This window comes from Nothoprocta perdicaria, unplaced genomic scaffold (genome assembly GCF_003342845.1).
Source record: "Nothoprocta perdicaria isolate Ctin4 unplaced genomic scaffold, notPer1 scaffold_239, whole genome shotgun sequence".
Lineage (NCBI taxonomy): Eukaryota > Metazoa > Chordata > Aves > Tinamiformes > Tinamidae > Nothoprocta > Nothoprocta perdicaria.
Window position 1 is genome coordinate 944,074 of NW_020455465.1, and position 21,814 is coordinate 965,887.

General features: G+C 36.5%; 1 protein-coding gene across 1 annotated transcript in view; it reads left to right on the plus strand.

Annotated features, from left to right (window-relative positions):
- Window positions 1-21,814, plus strand: part of LOC112947594 (glypican-6) — a gene marked incomplete at its 3' end in the record, with an annotated part of 427,468 nt that overhangs the window by 297,349 nt on the left and 108,305 nt on the right. Inside the window, exon 3 of the mRNA XM_026039716.1 lies at window positions 4,521-4,686. Within this exon, the coding sequence (XP_025895501.1) occupies window positions 4,521-4,686 (166 nt within the window). The remainder of the gene's footprint in view (window positions 1-4,520; window positions 4,687-21,814) is intronic.

Genomic DNA, 21,814 nt, shown 5'->3' on the forward strand with positions numbered 1-21,814 from the left:
CAGAGAGGCACCTAGATGTTATAACACACCATTTAACTTCCAGTTAACTTCCGGTTGATGGGGCACAGTGGAAATAACGAAGTCACCAAGGGAAAGAACGGTTGTGTGTACTATTAATATCAAATAATATAGAAATGAAATGATAAATCAAATGAAACAATAAGCTTACTATGTGCCGGGTTGTAACTGCAGACAAAATAAGCAAAGTAATACCCTTAACTGTTACTATATGAGAAAGAGAATAGTGATTAAGAAAAAGATATATCACCAATTGCCTAAATGTGTTACCATCATCCAGATCCACAGTCGCTGGGGAGCCCCTATTGCGGCCAGGATTTGGAGCCTTCCCAGCAATTGGGAGGTCTTACACGGTGCATCCACCTGTAAGCGAGGTCTCCAAAGTCGCTGTAAGAGGGTCCAGCTTTTATAAAACCTAATCAGCAAAACTTGCATTTTCTTTGTTAGCAGTAACATCTGCTTTATCATACGGGACCGGAACTGGGACCTGGCCGGAGCCTCGGCTTCGGATGGGAAAGTTCCCTTCAAGGTCAAAAACGCATCCTGAGAGTCTACAAAAGTTATAATTTTATGAGCCTACGTGCAGGTTAGCAGAAGCAATTTGCAGGCGAGTTCTGGGTACTTCTGCWAAAGCAGAGCCATATCCAGCTGTAAGTCAACCCTGACTTGGGCCTGTGGTTCAGGGCCTCGCTGTTCGCACACCTCCAAAGAAGCTGATTTTCTAGCTTCCCTTTTCCATAAAAGAGTTGGCTGTGTGAAGATATATTAGTGTTGCCAAAACACAAGTGGATTTGCAGCATTCTTGAGAATTGGAATCATCATGTTCTGAGATTACAGCTTAATTGTTAAGCCACCACTGGGTCCATTTTGGACCCCTCTGATTTTCCCTCCAGAGCACAGTCTCAGCTCTGTTTGCAGTATATTACACTACAGGCATTGTCTTCACTGCTATGTGAAGATACCTGCCCTGTTTTGCTTCTCACATTTCTTTCTATCACTAACCCAAGCAGGCTTTGCCGCAAAATATAAGTTCCTGTCTCACATCAAAACATGCAATGTTGAACTTAGTTTCCTGCAGCTCCTGTAGTTTCATGCAGTGCTACCTCATATTATTTCAAACATATTGAGCTTAAAAAAAAAAATTACAAAAATAATTGTTATGTCTTTAAACTACCTAGGATCCATGTGGGGCCCAGAGGAAAAATAGGGACAAGCATTGTATAGTAAGGGACGTGAGCCAGTTTGGACCAGAAGTGGCTGGCCCTGAGTATGCAATCCAGTACCTGCCACTTGGCCCCAGAGACAGCAATTGATCCATGCTTGCATTTTATTTCAAAAACACAACAGCTTCTAGCCTGCTTAGTAGGTAGCTGCTTAGTTTGGAGGCAGAAGATACCCATCTGTAAAAGTTTTCTATATCTACTTTTTATCTTAGAAGCAGCGTTACTGCTCTAAGAGCAGAAGCAAAGTATACTCCTTTCTTCTAAAGTTGGTCATGTCGCTGTTTTGTACAGCAGGTGTTAAACTCTTCAGGTAAGATATGAGAAACTGAAATTCAGTTCATTCTTTTTGAGCAGAAAGAATTTATCCTAACTTCTTGGAAGTGGACTGTTCCTGGGAGTTCTGCTTGGCAATGAAAAGATTTCAGGATTCACTGGGCCAGTGTAAATAAATAATCTATTTTGCCATTAGAGTTCTTTCCTAACAAGTGGAAGATACTGTTTGCACCTCTGGCAGTGAAAGAGCTGACAGATACTTCTCTCTCAGCATAAACTTGTGAAGGATGAGGAATAACCCATACCGAAGGAACTTCACACATTTGTGATATACAATTGATATAATTTAAAACTAGAGACTGCTGTAGAWCTTCTAGCTCTTCTAGCTATGCTTCTAGAAAGAGAAATCACCAGAAGCTTTTGTGCAAGGCCAAGATCTTATTGATATATATTCTCTCAGCACAAGGGAGGCCAGAGAGGGCATGGATTCCCATCCRTGGTATCTGTGAATTCCAGCTGACCGTAGGGGTGAATCTGGTGCTGACAACTTTGCATTGACGGTGCTTTAGAGACTAAGAAGAAGAATAGTTCTAAGCATGAAGGAAATTTTGCTGACAACCCATAATGCCCAAAGACAGAAACATCTTTCTCTGGCTTTTAGCAATTATTTTGAAGTAATTTTCAACATTGCACCATTAACCATAGGAATCTACATTTTGCTTACATCTAGTTTCCGGTAACTATGTCTTTTTGTAAAATCAGCCTGCTGTAGGTTTGGAGATATAAAGACAAAAAAGTTGGATAAGTGACTCAAAAAAATGGTTCAGAGCAGTGAAACTAGTGAAGTCTGTTTTTCCCTGGATATGTACCTTCTATTTAGATTTTTTGATATTTAGTGAAGTGAAAATTTCAACTGGTGCTTTTTTATCTTCTAGGGCATTCATAATATTTTTCTTCCACATAGATTCTTCAGAGTCTGTGAAGAATTGACCTCATGCTTCAATCTTTTCCTCAATAAAAGCAGTAATAAAACCTGTCTCTTTTCTTCTCCCAACTGTCTTATTTCCAAAAAACTKGTAGGACCTTAATGTACTGAGATCTGAACTCCTCAGTCAAATCTGATTGAAATTGGCCAACAGCTTCAAAAGCTATTAGGAAAGGACAGAGAAATATACCCTCACGCACAGCACCAGAGTGTTGTGTAAGTTCAGTGAATTTCCCTAGGAAGCCAGGTTAAAAATCACCTCTGAGCATATACAGGGGCACCAGCTATAACTTTAACAGCCATGCTCATGTAAAAAGGTCAATCATAAAGAATATATGCTGCGTAGTATTCTAGAATTRGTGTTTTAATATCAGAAAGTGGAAAAGAATTCTCAGAGAAAAAGGAAACTCTCAAAAAAAAGGAAACCACTTCAGTACAATTCTGTTAATAAAAAACATATCAGAAGCTTTTACAGTATTAAGTCATAATCATGCTTTCACCTTCTATTTTAGCACAAATTACCATTAACATAGAAAAATGTTTTAATCCTTTCAAATTCATATGAAAAAATGTTGCATTTATTCACGAACCAACAGAGTGAATAAAAGGAATGTCATTACTTTGCACTTTTATCTCCAGAAATTCTTAAATCACCAAGGAATCTGAAGCCTTTCTGTCATTGTTCTATACTACCACTGTGGCACAAGAAACACATGCTGTGCTCCACTATGACAAGAGAATATTGCGAGCAGTGTCTAACATTTGTTTAGTGCTTTTAATCCAAGATCGATTTTTTGTCCTGGGAAATGCACGTTATAATAGTACCTAAGATTTTAAGGATCTGAGATTAAACAATTAAATAGGAAAATGAGAGGAAGAAGGAAACAACATTTACTTAAGGAGCTCCACGTTTTTATCACATGTGACCCGTTTGTGCAGTCTAAATTTAGATATAGAAACCTGAATGAATGCCTTATAGAAGATGATGTATCCTGTCTCTCCATAGGTGGGCAAAGAAGCAAAGCCTCCCTAGAGAGGACCTGTTTGTCTCCTTTGAATATGGAAGACACATCACTGAAGAGATGCTTAGCTTTTTAATGACTGAAAAGAGTGAGATGAAGGATCCTATCACTAGAAATAATAGAGAATCCTTGTTAAAAAACCTTTCCCTACGCTTGTTTCTCTTTCTGCATACCCTTTTAGTGTAAACTGTGTTGTATAATCACTCTTAATTTATGCATATACACTGCATTCTTCTGTCAATTATGCCCAGGATTAATGATTTTGTCTGAAAGCTTCCTAAACTCATTGAGAGTCCTGCCATTGACTCTGATGGCTGTTTTAAGTTCATCATGCAGAGCCATTTTGTGTCATAGGGCTATGTAAATTGAAATGCATCAGGCTGTTGTCTATGAAATGCTTTTTGTCACTTCAGATATTGAAAGGCAAAACCACACAAAACCCCTCTCTATTCTCTTTGTAAGGTTGTCTCAGAAGATAGAATGGTGGCTTTGACTGAAAARAGAATGATACCCTTTTTCATGGTGTAGTTCTGAATAATTTTATAGAAATGATCAGGATTATCTGGGATTTACTGGGTGATAATAAAGAGGAGAATCTGATGCAGTTACCATGTGACTGGCAGGTCTAATAGGAGGAAGAAGAGCACCTCACTCTTCAGGATCCTCCACATTAGGTCAATCAGCTACTGTCTGACTTATTTGGGGGTTATGTTCCTATAGATTTTGTGGGGGAGGGATATGGTGGAAAACACTGCCATCAGTATGGGAGTGTTCATTTTTGCATTCCTGAAAATCACTGCTGGCTGTGCTAAGTGGAGATAATTGGTAGGAATCGATTAGTCTCACAGGAGGGTGTTGTTAAGGGTTGAGCTCTCTGCACAAAGTGCCCCTTCTGCATTAACTGCTTGAGAAGCATAACCTCACCTACCCCGACATTCACAGGGCAGGAGATTGATATACTCCTTTTTCTTTTTCTTTCCTCCCCCTTAAACTCTGCAGGTCAGTCCCACCCCAGGGTGCATCCGGGCACTAATGAAGATGTTGTACTGCCCTTACTGCAGAGGACTTCCCACTGTGAAACCTTGCAACAACTATTGCCTCAATGTAATGAAGGGCTGCCTAGCAAATCAGGCTGATTTGGATACTGAGTGGAATCTGTTCATAGGTAAGAAGAGTTTAAATATCAGGAGAAGAAAATGCTGGTAATAGCAAATATCTACAGAGTTTTGTGAGGTTAGAACATACTGTTGGTCAATATTTATGGGAAAAAAAAAAGTAGATGATTATCACTTCTTAACTGACCTTCCCATCCCAGAGCCATTCTTATGACATACATAATGCTAATTGTGTCATGTTAAGGTTTCTGAGATGACTTATTACATGATACATGAAATACRGAGAGGAAGCTCTAATTGAAGATATGATAACAAGTTTAACATTTGAGAAATAGTGTAACTATGTATATCRGAGCTGAAAACAAGGCTCTTGCAAGCTGAAAAGATAGTAACACTGTTTAATATCCAGTCAAAAAAGTGAAACTGCTGCTTTTCTTAATTTTGTTACTTTCTAAATGCTAAAATAATAAGCAATGGACTTAAAAAGTTGCATACATGGCAAATTCTGAGTTCTCTTTTCTGGCTTAAAATATGTTAATGTTTTCCTTTCGGTGTTGAAAACATCAGATCAATGGAGTATAGAAAAATTGTATTCAAGGGAAATTGCCATTCCAGCTTTATTTAAATAATTCTTCACTAGAGTAAACTAATAAAAAAGAGAAAGAGAACTCTTTAAACAGCCATTCATATGTCCTGGAGCAAAAGGACTCCCAGAAGAGTAACATTTTACAAAGAAATAAGAGCTTCAAATAGCTTTTGATCATATCCAAAGGCAGGATGCAGAAGGGGTAGGATGCAGAATTAGATAAGGCTAATGATAGTATAGAAAGACCAGAAGCAGCTAGTTATATCAGTCATTAATGAGCATCATCAATATACAAAGCTCAAACTTGATTTTTGGTTGATAGAAGCTGCTGTAAAACAAGAGATAAAAATGTGTTTATTATAACTGAAGGAAGGAAATTCTTGCTTCTACTTTTGGAAAGATGATATAGGGACAATCTTATTTTGCTTACTTTTCAAATCCCGCCAAACAATGTGACTTTGAAAGCTTGTCTGACTCACTCACGCATTTTCGCTTTACTCAGCATAGAGGTGGTACTAGATAGCAGAAAACAGGATGAAAAAAAAATGAATCAGACTAAGCAAAATGAAAAACAGTATTGAGTATTTTTAAAAACAGCACAAATACTCAACAGTAATGAACACGCCTTCTCAGTACTTTGAACTATTTAAAGGAGTCACTAGGAGAAGCGGTGCTGTATGGGCTGGATACCCATGGGATTACATGGTGAAAGGAAGAAGTAGGCTGGAGGAGGTGGCCCTTAACTGCAGAACTGTAACCAATACTGAACAAGAAGATAATRTAAGCTTTAGAAGTGTGTTTGAATTAAACAGCAGAGTTTTTATAAGTTTGTAAATAAGTTTGGCTCAAAAGAAAAGCTGAAAGTTAAGATTTAATGTCCTAGGAGAAGATTTTCTTTCCCAGTGCTTTGAATTCAGTGAGACTGCTGGTCAGGGAGTAGTTATATGTTTGCCAATGTGGAAGTGTTTATAGATTTGGGCTTTTAGTGTCTTTGATGCAAAAGTCCTTGTCTTCATCAGCCTTGCRTATTCTGATTGTTCTCACAAAAGAAAAACTGTATGAAAAGTTGCACATAATGTTGAAAGATAGTCCTAATTAAGTATTAAACACCATGTAATACACTGTGTGCTTCCATAAAGGAAAGCAAGCTGCTGTGCAATTATCCCTTCAGGTAAGTGATGTATAAAGTACAAATACATCAAGAGGTATTTTTCTTTCTTCTATCTATACACATTTCTGTGTACAACTTGATAGGGAAGGAACAGAGGCATATAGAGAGACTTTCCTATATTTGAAAAAGGTATTCTGTTTTATCCCATTTTGTGAGGCWTCTGACAGCTCTGCTGAAGATGAGGGTCCTTAGTCCCTCCCTTATGTAAGATTGAAATGCGGTGAGTTGTCCCTGTCTCTGACAGCTGTCAGAGGCTTTCTAATAACACATGCAATTCCCTTAGTACTAAACACAACAAAACTTCTACTCACTGAATTAAAACGAATAGCAACATTTTGCAGCACCACTGAGCTATGAAAGATTGGAAACTATGCATGAGCAGTCTTTATCCCTGTTCCAATGTTAGGAACCATGCACTAGGCAAAGAAAATAATTTTGTGCACCAACAGTCTCTGCGTAGGCAGGATTCCCAAATGTTAGTGCATATTCATACACAACAAGGCAGTTTTGCTTAGCTATTAATCTGTGTATTGCAAGGTCTTTTTGGTGAAAGTTCGTACTGCTGGAAAACTCTTAAGATGTGTTTGTCTATAGAAAATATCGTAGGTTGGTATGTATGTTCTGATATTGTTCTGTTGTTCTGCTACTTTAGTTTTTCAGCTATGCCCAAGGTCTAGAGATGGAGAGAGAGGAGCAAAGCAAATCGGTCTCTGACAACAGGATACATTACATATTCCACCTAGTTTATAAATACAAAACTCAGGACTGAAATCACATTTATATGGTACTAATAAATCTTGCATCCACTTTAAAAGCTAGGGAGAATGGGACAGCTTCCCCTAAACATCTGGTGCTTTCCAAGGTTTTATAGACTGTGAAAATTGGTAAGAGGTGAAACAGCTGCAGCAGCATGACACATGGTTTATTATATTTTTCCTATTTGTGTCACCTTAAGGTCTGTGTCCTTTTTGTGTAACATTTCATTACAGGTTTTTGTATTTTGTTGCTTTTCTTATGGCACAATAAAAGGCAAATATATCACATAATCTTCAAGCAGAATATCTGTGAAACTCTGAATTTTGTCTGAGAAAGGATTTAGCAAGGAAAGGAGATATAGTCCTTACTAATTATATGCCATAAGAATAGTAAATATAGTGATAATAAGCATAATATAACAAAAAAAATTAAAAAGTAATAATTCTTCTTCCAGATGTAATTGGTTCAAGAGGTATTTAGAAGTAAGCCAAAATAGCTTTGAAAATATCTATTTTGACAATGCTGGCTTCTGATGTTTTATCTTTAGTTACAACTCATGATCTCGTTTGCATCATTCTCTCAAAAAAAATTAGAAAGTAAAAGATGAAAAGAGTGAATAGCAAAACTATACTTCTAGATAAAAAAAGTAATACCTCAGAGAAGAATCTGACTGCTTCAGTGAAATAGGGAAAAGAGAATTTTCCCTATGTCCCATAGCCCAAAGGATACAGTCCAAATTATGCTTCTCTCCATGGAGCTACACCAATTAGCAGTGATGAAGGTTTACCCAAGGATCCCAGTGTTCATTTTGTCATGAAATCACAAAAGAGACAGAGAGGAAGCTGTTCCCAGTTGCAAAGACTCAGAACCTAACTATCTGGGGGAATTGTGTTCAATTTTAGCAACACTGTTCTTTCTCTAGCTATCTTGTTCTTCATGCTCTGTTTCTGTCTTGTGACTCTTCCCCTTTCCTTGATGCTCGCTTTCCCTGAGATTGATCAGTTAATTCCCATCAACTGCTCCTTTTCTGGAGCAGCAGTGACAGCCAAGGAACGTGCTCTCCACAGTGGGCATCGTGCTTTCCCTTGGTGCCCTCATTAAGCTGCAGAACTAGCACCTGCAGAAATATGGTTTACATGCAAGAGCACACACATCAGTCTGGTGATTGTACTCGCTTATCCATGGGCTCATGAAGGCAAAGTGACCACAGCTCATTTCATATTTATATGCAGAATGTTTTTCTTCATTGTCTGTGGGTTTAATTTTTTTTTCTTCTTTCTCTTTAGTTAAAAAATGTAGAGAATACTAAATCTGACCATGTCAGGGAAGAAGGTGGGCTAGATGTGATAGCTCACACTTAAACAAAGTGAGACTGTAGATCTAGATAGTGACTGTAATCACAGCAATAATTGTATTTTGGCTTATTTTGTAGACATCTAAAGCATATCATAAAAGCTCTGTCACTGTATTTAGTCATTAAAACGTATACTAGGATAGCACTTCTGCAAATCACTTTTGCTTTGCTGGGGAATTGCCATTGCACTGGTGTGCATCCATGCCCAGTCTGCACAGCAAGTGCTATCAGTGTATTCAATGTCTGACCACTTCTCTAGTGTAACAGAGCAGATCAGCATATAATTTGCTCAGGTATGATTTTCTCTAACTTTATTCATGGCTGGAAGATATGGCATCTGGTCATGGAGAGTCCAAGCCACCTCTTGCTCCCAGTGCCCTGCTATACATCAGCCATGGAAAAAACCTTATCTGCAAAGTTTCAGCAAAAGCTTGTCCTGCCAGCAGTAAAGTTTTTCCACTTGCTGTCAGTGCAGMAATTCTGAACTACTAATAAACTTCCTTGCTGCTGTGTTTTAAGAATCTCTCTTCTTTCCTCACATCAGCATGACTCAGGCACTTACCTTAGGAAACCTCTTGAAATGGAGTTTATGCAATCTCAGTTATAGCAACTCAATCACTTTAAGTAAAAGTCCCCATCAAAACCTTAACTACTCATTCCTAATGAAAGCTTTARAGTGATGAAAATATGCAGTCAGTTTGATTTACTGCCTATAAAAGCCTTCAAGACTATATAATTTCCCTTTTCTATGTATAAGCACAAGGATAAATATTTTCCTTTTTAAGCTTCAAGAGACCACCCAAATGTGTTTGTGGGTTTTTCTATTGGTTTATTAACGGAATAACTGTGCTTTTCCAGGCCCATTCTTTTGTTCATTGACAAAAAAAGTCCTTAATGAGATAAAGAATACCRTAAAGGATTACTATGTGCACTGCTACTGTAAATAAGCAGAGCCATAGTTGTATAATGTTACATATTGGTTCATGAATGTAGGAAACCTCAGAAGTGTGCTAAAGTAGGAAAAGGAAACCCATACAAAAAATTGGGTTGTTTTCTCCTTCTTTTCCTGCAACATACAGTATCTGTTTGCTTATATCCCTTTGCACTTTATAATAGGAGACTGTCCATCTCTTGTAGCTAAAAGCCTGTAAAATCTCTTGTAGCTAAAAGTCTTTCTCCTTCTTGATCRTGCTAAGAGTGAAAAACAGAGGTTTTTAACAACCTTGGTTGCACTTGAATTTCTTGCCTCACCACCCTTCTCTTTAAATCATTATATGAAAGTATGCTGAGATATTAAATCTTAGCTACTCTCAAGGAACACCAGGAGGAAAAAATAAGTGCTATTGCAATACCTTTATGGATAGGTATTGCAGAAGGTTCCGGTAGTTCTTGAGTGCCATTATTCCAAGCTCAGATTGTCCAGCAGAAATGGATGCATTTTGTTTTGATGGGCATAGAGTTGCACAGAGTATGAACACTAAAGCTTCTTAACTTGCATCTTGTGTTCTTGTGAAAATGGAACATCTTCATGGGTAAGGCAGGCTAAAAATCAAAAACTAGAAAGCTTTATTTTAAGTTACAGAATTTTAATTGTTCAGGCTCAAATTATTCTTACTTGCATTTCTTCCCAAACAAAATGCATCGTGACACCTTTAATGAAACCACAATTGCCAGACAACAGAATGAGAATAGGGAAAATGTTAAATTAGTGCTAATTGTCTTTCTACCCATTTCAGATACCCATACACAGATCAGTATTCCCTTAGTCAAAGGGGCAGACTTCAGTGGATGGCTCTAAGGGTTCTGCAGCCCAACTCTAATTATAAATGAAACAATGGAATCTGTATTTTTTCCARCTTTCTTTTATGTTTCCCAAAAGCCAAGGAGAATGAGTAGAATAACCTGTTGTATGTCTATATATATACACAGGCACATAGATTCTGTTATATATATAATAGAATTGTATATATATAAATATATGTAGAAAATACGTAAATTTATTTTGAAAGATTTTATAATGAAATGATCAAACAGAAATGATGACTTTTGTCTTACACATCTTTTTTTTGTTTGTTTATTTATTTGCTTTGCACATGTTCAATTCCTTCATATTATTTACACCAAAGTGAAATGGCTGTTTAGTGCCTCGGTTTGTAGATTGCACAGAACAGTGAATTTGTCTGTGTTTATATTCAGGGGAGGTGCTGGGGAAGCTGTTTTGACATTGCTCTTCAGAATGCAATGAGTGAACACAGTTGTATTATATGAGCCATCATTAAAAATAAGAGAATATGTTCATTATGTATTACTCAAATCACACAACTACTGAGTGATTTTGCATTATTATGCTGCTTTTTTCCATGTTCATAACTATGCTTTCGAGGGAATTCATGACTCCAGGAGTGTAATAAATAGTAATAGTCATTTTTTTCTTGGCTGCTCTGTATATTAATACCTCAGTAATGTTTCTTCATCAGTAAAGGAATTGATCTCTTAATGATTGTCATGTAAAGCTACATCTCTGTTTACCTGTTGAGGCAGCACCCAGGCACCTCACTGCTCTCCCATTTTACAGGTCAGGAGGCGGATGGAAAATACTGTGGGTCTCACCTGGTCCAGTTTCCCTTCTGGTTTCCAAGGTTGAGGCATCTGGTCTCTCTGACATATGAAATGATGTGAACAAAGCACGCACCTGGATGCCGGCACTTGGCAGAAATGCTTCTTTCATCATTTACATATGACTGAGTTACCTGAAAGAGTCTCTTCAATGTGGTTGCTTTTTCAAGGATTACAGAACCAACTGAATGAACTTGTGGTTCCCCACTCATTTCTGCAGTTGTAAATTATTGGGAAAGGGAGGAGAGGGGGAAAAAAARAACTTCAAAAAGATATCCCAAATACAGAATGGGTTAAGCTGAAAATAAATGAAAATAAACAGCTGATTCCTGTAAAGCAATATTAGCAAATAATATGTGTGACCTAGTGTACCATCTTTTTTTCTATTCCTGTGGCTTGCAGGACAAAATGAAGACTCATAGTCCTCACTCTAAACTTTTTGAAATATCATATATAGCATTTACAAGTATATACATAAGTTAGCATAAAGAAGCATACAAGCATATGTTGTAAGATAACATATGCAAGTACAATTTAGAATTAAATTAAAATGCAATTGTGAAATTGTCTGCTGTTTCTAGCTGGCATTATCCAGACTAAAATGCCGTATCCGAACTGAAGCTGATACCCATCCCACATATAAACATATCTGGTTAGGCAGTCAGTTTGTAAATGTCGCTCCTTCCCTTCTCTGTGCTGCTTTGTGTAACTGGTTTTTATTGCTGTTTGACAAGTAAAGAGTTTAGAGAGAGCTGCGATTTCAAGTATCCTTTCAGGGCATGGAACACATTCCTTCAATATTCCGGCTCTTACTTGAAGGATCATMATTTTCTTTATGTATTTGTTTTCTTTACCAGAAATATATAAAAATAGGCCAAATTAAAAATAGGCCAAATTAAGAAAGCTTAGTTATCCACCAAAGTAAAAATATTATTCATTATTTCAAATAGCATAAAGAAATTATTCTAAATCTTACAAGCTGGAGAGTGCAGATATTCATTGAAATTTGGTTGTATTTATTGAGGAAATGTTATACTACATTTGGAATCTTGAAAATTATATTTTCTCTGTAAACATATCTTCATTTACATCAACATTTGTCTGAGTCTGATTTTCCCTTACAGGAATATTGAATATTGCAATGTTTGCCTTTGCATCCATTTCTCTTTATTTTATTTCTGCTTGGATTCAGCTGAGTTTGAGATTGTAAAGTCTTTTTGAACTGTACCACTTTATACTTCTAAAATGTTTTGTCTTGGAATCTGCATCTATGGATAGAAATTATTTTCAGTCTATTCTAGAAAACTGAGTAAATAAGAATCATTTTTCTGACACTGAAACAGTTTAGAACTATGTGAAAGTATTTCAGGTAACAGATAGATTCACTTTTTTTTCACATGCTCTAAGCTTAATATTAAAAACAAAAGTTAAATTTTGTTGTCTAGTAAATATAACAGATGCATGCAACTCTGAGCAATTTTTTTTCCATAACAAGACACCTGTCTACTTTACCACTGTCAAAAAAATCAGGCATATTTCAAAATAATTTACTGAGCTTTTTATATCATCTAGGTATAAGGTGATAACTACAAATTGACAATCTCAAAGAAGTAAAAGCAAAACTGCCATTTACTTTCTTTTCKATAGGTTTTTGAGCCATTGCTTTCACCTGACAATGACTAGTTTGTTTGTGAAAATATCTCAGAGAGTTTGTTTTAGATAAACTGACAAAACTAATTCAAATACTAAATTTTGTATAGACATTATACTAAGTACATATATTCTTTAATATAAACAATCTCTCTTTTTCTCCACTCCATATAAATACATGTATCAAAGCAAAGCTTACTTAGTTTACATACTGGGTTCAGAAAAAAAAGTTGTAAGAATATGCTAATAGAAAAYTGAAATGTGTTAACTAGGCCATAAATTTCTCATTTTTTGCCAGAGTCTGTAATAAGTATCACTATATAACGTATCCAATCAGTGCCAGAAAGTGGAGGAAAAACTTTGAACTGTCAGAAAGAACAAAATTTTAGCAAAACAAAAGCTTCTGGAAAGAATAATTTCGTTCTGGAATGTTTTCCACTGGTTCCCTTCTTGCARTATGTATCTGTTCTCCATTTCTTGCAAATATATATTTTATTTCTTCTTGAGGAAAAAAAAATATATTGTGTTCTTCCTCTTTATCTTATTGACAAAAAGTCTTATCCTCTTTTTAGTCAAGAAAACTACATTTGCTGAAAGGGGCATGAGAGGACTTTGTATGGCCAAAATTCATTGACTGCTTTTCCAACAGTGAAAACTAAATATGAGTTTGTCCATAAGAGCTTAAACTGACTGGAGAAAAGGGGCTTTCTCTTTCCACAGAAATTATTTTCATCACTCTTGGAGCTTATTAAAAAGTTACCAAAGCACTTACGCAGCTAAGGCAAGTAGATAAAAGATGAAATCAAGTCACCAAAATGTAAAGGTAATATGAAGATCTTGGCTCTTACACTTGATATTTCTCTGTGTTACTCAGTGTCACCTGCTCTGCAGTATAACATTTGGTACCCCTTAAAGTCATTTATATTGCAAGTTAACCTATGGGAGTTTAAACTCCCAGGACATGCATTTCTCATTTAGCCACCAAAAGCATATACTGAACTTTCCATGTCAGTAGAAGCTCGCCTGCGTAATATCACACTTCAATTTGCAGTAGCAATAAAGAGCCTTCCTATCTGTCWTGTCTTGTTAACTCTTAAAATACAACTGTGTAGGGAAAACTGTCAGTTTGAGAAATACAGAATGAAATTGTGATTCTACTGGATATTTATTCCACTCTCAAATGAGAATGAGGGGTTTTTGTTTGATTGTTTTCAGATAGTCTTTGGATCTCACTGTATTGTGTGAAATGAGGTGAAAGTCAGTCTTCACTTTCAGTGTGAGGGTTACACCAGCATCCTGTGCTTAGCTCAGCTGTGGGATGAGATGAAAACTATCCAGGACTAATGATGTACCGTGGTGAATGGACACAGACAAAAAAAAAAGACACGTTATCCTGAGCGCAAGCCAATGAAGCACAGAGTGCTCACAGGTATTTAAGCTGAATTTCATAGATGGACTAGAATGAAGCATATAATAGGGAGAAGGAAGCAGAAAATCTTCCTGTAGATTTCAGACTTCTAATAGAACATTTAGGATCCAATCATAGCCACTGGCATCTAGTTAGACTTCAGCATCCTKATTTTAATATACTAGTTAAAGGAAGCTGATAAACAAGATATAGTCTGTCCTAAAGAAGGCATGAGAGATGGCTGCTCAAAGCTGTGCTGATGACTAAAAACATATTTTACTAATCTGGAAATCTTTTATTGCAGATATTAATAACTGCAATCTTCCTTWTATCCAGTTTACTACATTTGGATAAATCACTTCTAAAATACTAGTTTTGAGTCACTTCATAATATTTAGTTTGACTGTCTTCTACATATACAGTTACTACATTCTTACAGCATCTTTCAACCTCTTATTGAAGTAAATGTGTGTTGCATTTTGTTTGTTTAAATGAAGATGCCAGGAAAAGAAAATAAAACCTATCTGTCTGAATGATATGTTTTGGGCTGCGTATATGCATTTAATACTTTTTTTTTAAATTACAAGGATATACAGCTATGGTATTCATATCTGCTATCACCTTTTTAAGAAGCCTCTTGGGTATTTCAGTTGTGATGAAATCTTTTCTACAGAAATTTAACAGTAGCATGATAAGTTACTTAGTTTGAAATTAGGAGAGAAAGCATGGGAGAACTTTAGCTAATGCAAATCATTTAGTAATGGAAATATGTCAATGAACTATTCATGAAGATCTGAATCAACTGATATTTAATATGTCTCTAAAACAATCCAGAATGAATTAATTTGGTCAAGTCATTTGCTTACTGACGGGTAAAGAAAGTAAATATTTATTTTTCTTTTTTTATTGGGAAGAAAAAAAAGTCTCGATTCTAAAATTTGAGGAGTTTTTCACRTTCACTTACCAAAAGGATTTTGGTATCTAGTTATATGGACCATGAAGTCAAAAGCAATGGTGTACTAGTTGTAGCTAATTACCCTATACTGTACATTTGTGCATAGTCTGTGAATCACTATTTTTAATCTACTACTATAAAATTTTTGTGGGGTATTGCATAAAGTCCATTAGATAATGTAAGTGTAGTTTGTGTGGAGTTTCAAGGCTGGTTCACTTTTATKTGAAATCCGGTAATGCTAAGTCAAGTCAGGATATAGTTTGCATCCTGTTATTCCTGTTTCTACCTGCATTGCTGCTGCTGTTCAAGGTGAACTGGCTACTACTACAGTGGGACTAGGAAAGTTATTTTCTCTCTGTGCTTGGCACTGGCGAGGCCACACCTCAAATACTGTGTGAATGACCAGTTCAGTTCTGCGCCACTCATCACAAGAAAGACATTGAGGCCAAGAAGGGCAACAAAGCTGGTGAAGGGGCTGGAGCACAGACCTTATGAGGAGCGGTTGAGGGAGCGGTTGAGGGAGCTGAGATTATTTAGTCTGGAGAAGAGTAGACTCAGGAGAAACCCCTATCACTCTCAACAACTACTTGAAAAGAGATTTCAGTGAGGCGGGGTTGGACTAGATGACCTCTGAGGTCCCTTCCAACCTCAAGCATTCTATGATTCTATAATCTGCAGAATAATTACTAATAGAACAAGAGGAAGTGGTCTCAAATTGCACCAAGGTAGATTTAAGGTAGATATTGGGAAAAATTTTACACGGAAAGAGTAGTCAAGCATTGGGAGAGGCTCCCCAAGAAAGTGGTGGACTCACTGTCCCTGGTAGTGTTCAAGAAATGTGAAGATGAGATGCTGAGGGACATGGTTTAACAGTCGTARTGTTGAAGGGCTTATGGTTGGACTTGGTGATCTCAAAGGTCTTTCCTAACCRTAATGATTCTAGAATTCTGTGATACTAGACTTCTAGTCAGCTCATCTTTGCAAGAAGAGAATCCATCAGGTAAATACAACTTAGATTTGTTGACAAATAAGTAATCTAAGAGCAGAAGAACAGGTTGCAAATATCTTTTTCTGAAGTATATGACAAGAAATTATAATTTTCATTTTGTTCTCAACTCAGATTTATCTCATTTGGAAACATTATAGGCCCAAATTACATAGAGAGTCATGACTACAGTGAAATATGAATGTCAAGAATGCAACCCTTTCCACTAACAACAGGATACATTGTTTCATTTTTTATTGGGGTTTTTCTTTTTTAATTGTATTCCCCTTTATGATTTTCAGTATTTCATATAAATATGCAAAGCATGTTGTCCACAGGAGTCTTGTACCATAGCTTAATCAATGCCATTGGAAATGCATTTCTACTTGCCACAATTCTTCACTAATTTTTCTAAAAGTATTTTGTTTTATTGTAGTTTTCACCTTTTTGGCTTTCTGAACAAGTGATTAATGTGAAGAATATTATAAGTGTTAGGAACGAAAGTAAATAATGTTTTGTAGAAGAATAGAATCTCTCATTTTTTATTCTGAGGTTGGTCACAAATTCCATATGTAATCAGAAGTCCTTTGTGTTCCAACTTTGAATGTTTATGTATAAAACTACATGTAGTTTGAGATATATTTATTCTGGAAATACCATATGAAGTAAACAGTTCTTGCTTAAATCAGTCTTTATACATTTCAGCTAATGTTTTAGCATTCTAGCTCAGTTTATTTTCAGCTATAACCATGATATCTCTTATTGAAAAAGATGTATCTTCATGTTTTCTGTGTATATGTGCAAAGCTGTTGCAAGAGAGGTAAAAGACACAAAAGACACATAGATCTTTGATGTACTGGATTTCAGGATTCTTTCTTTNNNNTTTTTTTTTTTTTTTTTTTTTTTTTTTTTTTTTTTTTGAGAGAGAGAGAGAGAAAGTGGATAGATTTTCCAATAGTTCTTTCACTGCAATTCAGAATAAAGCTTAGTGTTTGCTGCAACACCTTCAGGGTCTGAAATATTATTTCAGATCTCTAAGGTAAACATGAAAAAATAATTAGCTTTTCATTTGCTCCTCATCTAAATTGCTTTTGAATTCTTCTAGAAATATAACTCTTTAAAATAACAAGTAAAATGATACTGAATTAGTAGTTGTAATATGTAGACTAGACAAGTGCCACATAGGTAAGTGTGGGACCCTAGATGGTGCAGCCTACAGAAGAGAGGTTTTCTCTGTGGCATTCCCCAAGAGTTAACCAACTTGTGCATCAGGGCCAGAGCCACTACACTGTGGGGTTGCTGAGGCCTGGAGTACTCCCTATAATTAACCCATACAACTATACAAATCCAAAGAAGTGACACCGCAGATCCACACTGCAGGCATTTCAATGGCACTTGTGCTGTTACTAATTCCACATCCATGAAAAAGGGCTGCAGATAAAGGAGGGGATGATGTGCTGATBTCCACCTTGGTGTTGACTGGAGCCCTGTGGCCTTGGTATGGTAGTGGACATGCATCATCCTGACTGGCTATAAGGTCAAGACACATACCTTGGCATGGACTCGAATCAATGGCCAGTTGGTCTGTGGACCCCAGAACCCATCCGTCAGCAAGCATGTCAGTGGTGTAGTGAGAAGAAACCAGGAGGAGAAAGCAGGGAAAATTAGATCAAAAAATGGCCTGTGAAGGGCAAGAGGGGTTGCTGTACCATGCACCTGCTGCTTGGGATCTCAGGGATTGGAGGGGTAACGCATGAGGGCAAGATCATTGTACCACACACCCATGATTGAGCTGTAGAGCTCAGTTAGGTGTATATATTTTCAATTCTGCTGTATTTGTAGGTTTACTATACTTTCTCTCTGATCTAAGCTCTTATATCTTGGCACATGACACACTTGACAAATGGCGATATTTTGATTTCAGTGCAACTAACCTTGGAACCTGAAAGAATCTTGTCTGCCCCTCCAGTGGAGCATCACAGCTCTCTGTGCTTTTCCTCACTTTTTATGGAAATTCTGTTGAAATTAATAGAAGAAATAGATATTACAGTGGCATAAAACTCCATGTGAAAGAGTTAGGATGAGTTATGAGATCTCATTATTTTCAATGTAAATCAGACACATATTGAATTTTCTTCATTTCAGCCTTAATTCTATAGCTGTTCGTTTGTCAAATGTTTCAGTTATCTACCAAATTCCATTCCTTTAAGCAGATGCAGATAAGCCAGCAAATCCTTTTTGTTTGACTTATTTTTTGTTTAGTAGATTTTTTTTTTTAAAAAAAAAAGATATAAAATGAGCTCATCAAATTCAAACTATTGTATATTGTAGCTGACCTCTTTAGGGACAGAACTTGAAAAGTTAGATAATATATGTGAAAGGTAATAAAAAGGGCTACAGTTGCTCTATTAAGTGTTATATMCACAGATTAATTTTATTTGTTATTCTTATTTATTGACTGAAAGCAATGAGGAGTGTGGAAGGTAAGGGAGTTTGAAAAAGTGTTAGGAGGTTTTTTAAGAAGGAAAATTTAAGAACATTAAAATATGCTTGTATTAAAAAGCCATATTTAAGCAGAGGCATTAAACTGCTATTTGAAGAATAGTTTGGAGTTTTTTGGTTTTTTTTTTTTTTTTTTTTTTTTTTTTTTGAGAGAGAGAGGAGAGGAGAAGTGCAGGAAATGTCTTCATAGACTTTAGAAAGTTACAAGAATATGACACCATCCCAATCAATGTTTTTTACAATACTACAGTTTGATAGAAATAGTGATTCAATACTCTGCAAATATATGTTCCCTTTTAGTGGATTAAACAGAGATATAAAACCTAGGACTTTGAGAAGCACAGTTTTTAATTTGCTTGACCATAGCCCAGCAGAATAGCAGATGTCTTCCTGCTTTCCTAACACATTAACTGCAAAATTTTCACAGAAATCATGTAGTTAATGCAAATGATCACTGACCCAAATGGAGCACCTTTGTTAAGGAAGTCTGAATGTAAATAGGTCCTTGGCAAATGCAAACTTATTTTTTACTTGATTCCACTTTCACACATGGGCATTGCTGAAAATTCTGAGCGCATATTGGTATTCCTGCTAAATTAAGATACACTATTTTCTAACTATTGCAGAAAATTGAGGAGTGAATTGCTGCTGCTGGGGCACACAGGAGCATTGTGATGACCTACAGATGCCTTCCCACTATTTCAACAATTAAGTTTAAATCTCATCATTAAATGGAGGATTATCTGCTTAGTGAAGCATCACCTTTTGTTACCAGTGCATGACTATTCCCAAAACAGCATGCTAGAGTACAGGGAGTTTGTATGTGTTGGAAATTCAGGTCACATTAAAAAAAAAAAAGCATGAAGTATTATTGAATGAGCAGTAAAACTTGGATATTGATAAGATATATGCAGTCTTTATACTGCAGTTAAGGTACAACCTGAGCTTTAATTGGCTTAAGCACATTTCACTTAGCTTAGGACTCCTCTTCTGGGTCCTTCTGCCCACCAGATCTGCCGTTACTGATCTTATATAGGAGGAGGAACTGGGGATGGTGCCATGTTTTCTTCCAAACATATGATATGTCACAGAGTGGGAAGGTGTGATAGAAAACACTTGTAGCCCTATGAARGTAGTAAGCAAGCAAACTGTATTTGCAAATCTCTGTATGGCCACAGTTTCACATTTGGCACCATCTGTGCTTAATCTGTTTGTGCCAGCCCTCACACAGCGGCCAGTTGCATATTTGTACCATTGTATCATCTGCTGTTCTCTGACACTGTGATCATGCAGACAGACACACAGCAGTGCCAACACGGTGCAGGCTGGGAATAAACTGCAGGGATTTACAGAAGACATGGAGAGCAGACAGCGTCTTAGGCCGGTGATGTGAAAACAGTAGTCAAACTGTGATTTAAGAGATTAGTTTGATATTACAATAAGATGAAATTGTGGATAGCTGTGCTTGAACACGTCAGTCTCATATTTGCCCTCATCACACGCATTTGCCACTTCTGTTTCCAATGGCAGCAGTGCTCTGAGCCTACAGAGACCGTGGGACCAGACCAGTAGAAAACTAGTCCTATCACATTACCGGGACCAGCTTTTAGCTGGTTTGACTACCTGAATTGACTCTAATGCCRCAGTATCATGTTATAGACAAAGACATGGTATACAATGAGGACTTCAGTCTTAATAAGTAGACCTCTAGGTATATTTAGCAGGAATATACTACATCTATAATGTGAAATTTCTTGATAAATGTGCTCAAGTCTAAGAGCTGGAAGCTACCGAAAGTGGTCAACATTCCCAGCCATGTGCTTCTTCTACTTCCCTTCTGATTTTTTTTTTTTTTTGAATCATCTTACCTACCTGTTAGAACACTAACTCTTCAGGGGAAAAAATATTTAAAATTCTAAGCTGGTTTAGTGAGCAGCATTAGCTCAGGAAGTCGCTATCCCAACCACAAATGCAAATCATAACTTTACRTGAGACTGAATGCATTGCTGCTGAAAAAGAGGTATCTTGTGACTTACCCCTTCTCCATCACTGTGTCCTCTTTGGATGCACATTTGCACCAGTTCCTTTGATGTTACTCAAAAGAGTTGTGAACAGGATCATTAGCCAGCCACAAAATAATCCCTGTCCCCTGAATCTTTTTATTTTTTTAAGTAGGTTTGTTTTTTCATTGATTTCTCATTGATGTCTTGGCATATTGCTATACCAGTCATAGGCTAATGTATGATAGAATCATTTCAAAATAAGCTGTGGGTGCTTGTAACCAACACCAAGGATGAGATGTGTGAAAGAGTGAGACCCCCAACTCTCCTTCTAGCAGCAGTTAACTACTAGATAAGCACAAGCTCTTACATGCCACTCCACCCTAAGAGTCTTCTTTGAATCTTTCATTACAGTTACATGTCACATAACGCTGCAAAAGCATGCATCTCCTTAAAGAAAATAATCTGTTAATACCTTTATATGCTTACCGAATCGAACAGTTGGTTATTCTAGTGTTAATGTTTGTAAGTTAACTCCTGTTTCACAAGCTCTCTTATAAAAGAACATTAGTCTTTGTATAAAACATTAGAGGACATTAGTTATGAATAATTTTCAATTTTTCTTTTGCACTTGTGCCATTTTTTCCTGTTTCTTACTTCAACATAAATAAATTGTTACTTTATCTTAATTTTTAACTATTCTTCTAAAAGACATTTCACAGTACAATACTGGTGGATGCGTTGTGCACATCATCCTTCTATACTCCATATACCAAAATGTTTTGTAGACTTAACTATGTTTATAATCTGCAAAGCTGCAAGTAATGAAGAACTAAGGGAGGATGGCACTCCTCATAAGGGAGGATGGCACTCCATAATTCACTGGAAATTGCAAAAAAGAGGGGAAAAGTGTCATCACTGAGATGCAGAAAAGCTGTTAGAGATGGTAAAAGTTATATTCAAGAAGGCTCCTTCACCAATAAAGTAACAAAATGAAAAAAAGAAAAAAAACCAAGGAAGAAGTAGTAGAAAGTAGGAGTGGAGAGATAAGAGATGCAGAGGTGAAGACAAAGTCTGGACAGTAACTTCCAGTAAATCTGACAGATTATGACACGAAGAAGGTTTCATCTTGATTCCAAAATTAATACTGTTTTTAACATATTTATATGTCATTGTATCCATGAGGAAATGAGAA